Raw genomic sequence first — 5,049 nt, forward strand, 5'->3', positions numbered from 1 at the left:
GCTGCCAAGCCCCAGAGGTGGATCATGCAGCAATCATCGGTGACAAAATCCTGTTCCCACTGCCAAACATTCCCTGGCAAACATGGGACGTGGTGCTGAGTGCTCCTGTGGGAACATGCATGTGGTTTCCACCATGCCAGGGAAAGCTGTGCCTGAGGAGCAGGAGTTTCTCCCAGCTGTGCTGTCAGGGACACCAGCTCCCCAGCCCCAGGACTCACACTGATCCTTTTCCTAAATAATCCAGGGATAGATTTCTCTGGAGCAGCTGGTCTTGGATTGGAAGGTCATAGTGGTCATGGAGGTGGTGGGAAGGGAGCTGATTTTCCCAAGGTGACATTGGAAGTGTGTGGCATGAGTGCAGCTGTATTTCCATTTTAATTCCACCCTTCTTGTCCCTTCGTTCCCTCATCCCCAAGAATCCATGTGCTGTTAAGACCCTTGGAATTAAGGTAAGTGTGACTGCCCAGCTCCCAGGGCTGTGCTGCACCCAAGGCGAGCACAGCAGGAACCTGGAGCAGCAGGAATTGTTACTCTGCATTTCCCCCAGCCAGTTCCTGCCTTCCAAAGTGCAAGGGTCGATTTTCCATGAAATTTGCCCATTTGTTGTCACACAGCTCGCAGGAAAAGGGGTTTTCTCTGTGGCTTCTCCCTCGTTTGCCTGGAATCAGGCAATGCATTAAAACTGGTCTTAGAGAGGATCAGGCAAGAAGAGGACTTGATTGCAGACATCTCATTTCCGTAGGAAATGGGGCTAAAAATAGGGAAGGAATGTAAAGGAGATTTCTTTTTCTTGACGCCCCCCCCACCCCCATTCCCCAGCTGGGAATCAGCTTTTGTCCCAAAATCTGTTTATTGCCTTGCTGTTGTTTTCTGGGCCCCAGATGTAGCCATGAGCCTGATTTTTGCCTTTGGAGAAGCCAGAGCAGGGCTGTTTCCAGGGGCTGATGCACAAGGAAGACACACGTGATGGCAAGATGGCTTTCTGGGAGAGGTCTGCTGGCTCTCCAGGCTCTCCACAACAGTCCCTGTGTTATCCAGGGGCCTCCCTCCAGCCCTGATCCCGCTGGCAGCAGCTGTGACCCCGATAACCCTGTGGCTGGTTGAGTGCTGATGTCCCTGTGGGCACCAGGACGTTCCCTCTGGACACCTGATAGGGGCTATAAATACCAGGTGGGTTCATGTTCCCTCAAGCACCGAGTGGGCTGTGCCAAGTCACCCCAGATGGTCAGGCTGAGAGATCCCTGTGCCAGAGAAGTGACTGCAGCCCTTGGAAAAGGGGCTGAGTCCCTGATGTGGGCGTTTGAGGGCTCCACACCCTTGGCCAGGTCCCTTCCCCCAGCTTCTTTTTTTGCAGCACTGGTGTCACCTGGGATCTGCATCCCATGGGTCAGAAGCGTTCTGGGATCTGATGGAGAGAGTCAAGATGCTGCTCAAGGTGTTGCCAGGCTTGTCCCTTCTTCCCAGGATTCCCAAGGCACATCCATGCCAGCTCCAGGTACTGCTCTGAGCTGTTACACATTCCCTGCACAGCTGGGTACCCCCTCACGCTGCTGCTTAACAGCCTGGTGCTGCTGCTGCCCCCAAACACACAAAGTTCAGTTCCAGGTGTGGAGTCGTTGCTCTTGGATATCCATGGGGATTTAGTGGATGGTTTGTGCTGAGCCAGGATTCACTCCTCGCCCTGCCTGTGGGACAGGGGGGAAGGCCGGGGCTAAGTCAGCTCCTCTTATCTGTACTGTCTTGTCTGGTGCACAAACATGGGGACAATTATGATTTCAGGCAGTGGTTTGGGGCAGGCAGCACTCTGGCTGTGTTGCGCTGGCTGGGGACGTGTTGCACCACTTCCCTCTTTCCTCACTCTTACAGACCCAGGGAATGCCAGGAAGGTTTGGGATGGAAGGGACCTCACAGCCCATCCAGTGCCACCCCCTGCCATGCGCAGGGACACCTTCCATAGCCCAGGTGGCTCCGAGCCCCGTCCAGCCGTGCCTTTGCCGCTTTGCGGGGAGCACTTTTCCCTGTCCGGGAAGAGCTGCCCTGCGCTGCTGCCTGCGGGGAAACTGAGGCACAACTCTCGAAACGCCTCCGGGACGGGATGACGACCGCCTCTGCTGGCCGGGGAGGAGGAGGAGGACTAAACACCCATCTGGAATTAGGTTGAGTATCTTTATTAAAGAGATTATAAGCAAAGTACATGTGGAGAGCTGGTTGCTTGCTCCTAGGTATTACTTTAAACGGGGCTCCCCGGAATCCCCCCGGTGTCCCTCGGTATCCCGGGCATCCCTCTGGCATCCCCCTGGCATCCCCCAGCACCTCTCTGGCATCTTCCTGCATCCCTCTGCTATGCCCTGGCACTCCTCTGGCATCCCCCCGGTATTCTCCCTCCCGCTCAGTGGGACCAACCTTCCCATGTCCCTTTGGAAGCCGGGACAAGGGACATTCTCCCGGTGCCCCGCCAGCCCGTGGGGTTTAGGGGCGCTGAGTTTCCTTCCCCTGGAGTTTCCCACATGGACACTTTGCACCGGGACTCGTTTCCCTTGTCCGAAGGGTCCCCGGGCTGCGTGGGGACCCGGGGTGGACATCACTGATCGGGAGAACTTTCCTAAAAGCCGGGGTTGGGTTTTCCCGGGTGTGAGGAGCTGGCTGCTCATTCCCAGCGCCCGCAGCAGCTGTGCGGCGCCTCCTCCGCAGCACCGGGCTGTTTTCCCTCAGGAAAACTCCCTTTCCCTGTGCCGTGTTCAGCGCTCTCTGCTTGTGCCTGCTGCGGTGGGGGTTTGGGATACTGTGCTGGGAGCACCTCAGCTCCTTCCTTCACCCCCTTCCTTCCTGGAGATCATCCATTCCTTCTTCCCACTCCTCCATCCCGAGCTGTGAGCACTCACAGGGGGCAAAGGTGTCCCCGGCAGCGCTTGGAGTGTCAGGACTGGGGTCGGAGGCAGGGAAAGATGTGGATCTACATTGCAGTGATCTATGCAAAGCCTGGTAGGACACAGCTATGCCGCCGTGCCCCTGGGGACAGGGAATGTCCTGCCCCTCTGGAAAAGGGAAGGCACCACAGCAGCGGCACCTGTGCTGGGCTGTCGGAGCCGCTGGAATTGTGTTTCCATAGACAGCAACAGGCATTAAGGAAAAATCCTCATTCCCTGACTAAACTGAAGGCAGCAGCTCCCAGCTGTCCCTGAGCAAGGCTGGAGCATGGGATGGGACTCAGCTCCAGGTACCCAGAGCCATGGGGGGTGTCCCTGGATGTGTTTAGCCCTGATGGAGCAGATGGTTTTATGGGGTGTACAAAGCCCTTGTCTCACCCCCACCCCAAACACGTGTGTCTCCCTGCTGCTGGCCATCCCACCCGGCACACAGCAGGTTCCTGGCAGCTTTGGGCCCCTCCTGTGGGCAGGTGTGGGGGTTTTGTGCCTCTTCCTTGGGGTGGGATCATGCTGAGGTCTTTACAAGTTCCTCCAGTTCGGGTTGGCTGTCAGCGTGTGTGCCTTGCAGCAGCGAGGTCTGTGACAGGGGGACAGTGACACAGGCCATGGAGTCGGGGCACAAGGGGGGGTAATTGATCCATGGCTCGTGCAGAGGGAGCTGGAGCGTGCCAGGAACAGGGAGCAGCCCCTGGGAATGGCAGGCACGCAGCCCCCTGAGCGTGTCCCTCCCCATCTGTGGCCCCTGGGCGCTGTTCCACACGTCCTCCCCTGCCAGGGGACATCGTGTCACCTTCCCCGGGGGCTGTGGCCCAGCTGCTGGGTCCTGCTGCCCGCCAGCCCCTGCGCTGGGGATGAGGACACCTGTCCTGCTGTCCCTGCCCAGCTGGCAGGTGACATCCCAGGTGATGGATTGAGTGTGGGAGAGGCGAGGAAGGAGCCAGGAGCAGCGGCATCATTGCCTCAGCTCCTGTGGGGAGGACAGGGGAGGCAGCTGTGTCCCCAAGGTGGGGGTGACATCTCTCCTGGCCAGGGTGTGGAGCAGGGGAGGCTGAAGGTGGATTTCATCCCCGAGCTGCCAAGCTCCCATCCTGGCAGGGCCCCACTCATCGCCAGGATGAGCTGCTGCAGCCATGGGATACAGAGCGAGGTTGGGAGAGTTGAGTGGTGGGAACAACCAAAGGGCAAATCCCATGTGGGCAGCTGCAAAAGGGAAAGGTAACCCTTGATTCTCAGCAGGAGTTTGGGTTTTTTTGGAGCAGTTTGGACATCTTCAGGATCTGGAGACCCAAGGTCCCAGACCCTCCGAGCAGGGCTGGGTTTGGGTGCAGCCGTGTGGTTTAAGGATCAGGGCTGTGTGAATCAGCAGCAGGGGCTGGAAATCCAGCCCAGCTGGGGCTTGTGCACTCCTCTGCTGCTGCTGCCCAGTGTAAACTCTGCCATAATCCAGAGCAGAGCTCTGCCTGCAGCACGTGGAGTGAAGATGGATCGGTGCTGGGGCCGTTCCACAGCAGCACAAACAGGGCAGCACGTGGGCACGTGCCTGGTGCTATCCTGAGGTGCCAGCCAGACTCCGTGGCAGGTAAATCACCTCTTGAGCCCCCACCCCACATTTAAGGCACAATTAACACTTTCATCTCCAAGGAAAGCCCTTCCCGAGGTGACTGATGTTCAGGGTGGGGAGAAAAAGCTCCTTATAAGGCTGGGTGGCCGCGGCCGCTCCGCCTGCGGCCGCTTCCCCCACTGGCAGCTCCCCTCGTGTTCCTGCGCTCCAGCCAATTTTTAATCAATCTAATTGGCTCCTCTTCTCATCCTACACCATGTGCTCCAGCTTTGGGTGGCTGCCTGGCATATGACACACAATCAGGTGCTTTCTAGAGACCGAGCCTGCCTCGTCTCGCTCCCCCCCAGATAACTCCATTGCATCTTTGAAGGTGCCTGTAGGTGCCTCCTGCAGGATGCCTGGTTATCTCCTCAGAGCAGGTTGGCTAAATTACCTGCTTTTTTCTTCAAATCCCTTCCCTGCTGTGCAGGTTTCAAACCCAGAGACAGAATGGGGGGGTGAGAGGATGGTGATGCCCCCAAAGAGGAGCCAAGCAGGTGTGAGCAGCAGGAGAAGTTCCTG

General features: G+C 57.8%; 1 protein-coding gene across 1 annotated transcript in view; it reads left to right on the forward strand.

The window, feature by feature from the left end:
• The first annotated feature begins 2,945 nt into the window (after positions 1 to 2,945).
• Positions 2,946 to 5,049, forward strand: part of LOC102035702 (ras-related and estrogen-regulated growth inhibitor-like) — a 5,638-nt gene continuing 3,534 nt past the window's right edge. The window contains exon 1 of the mRNA XM_031061513.1: positions 2,946 to 2,982. Coding sequence (XP_030917373.1) covers positions 2,946 to 2,982 — 37 coding nt within the window. The remainder of the gene's footprint in view (positions 2,983 to 5,049) is intronic.

The sequence above is a fragment of the Geospiza fortis genome, unplaced genomic scaffold, assembly GCF_000277835.1.
Source record: "Geospiza fortis unplaced genomic scaffold, GeoFor_1.0 scaffold450, whole genome shotgun sequence".
In the NCBI taxonomy this organism is placed as follows: domain Eukaryota; kingdom Metazoa; phylum Chordata; class Aves; order Passeriformes; family Thraupidae; genus Geospiza; species Geospiza fortis.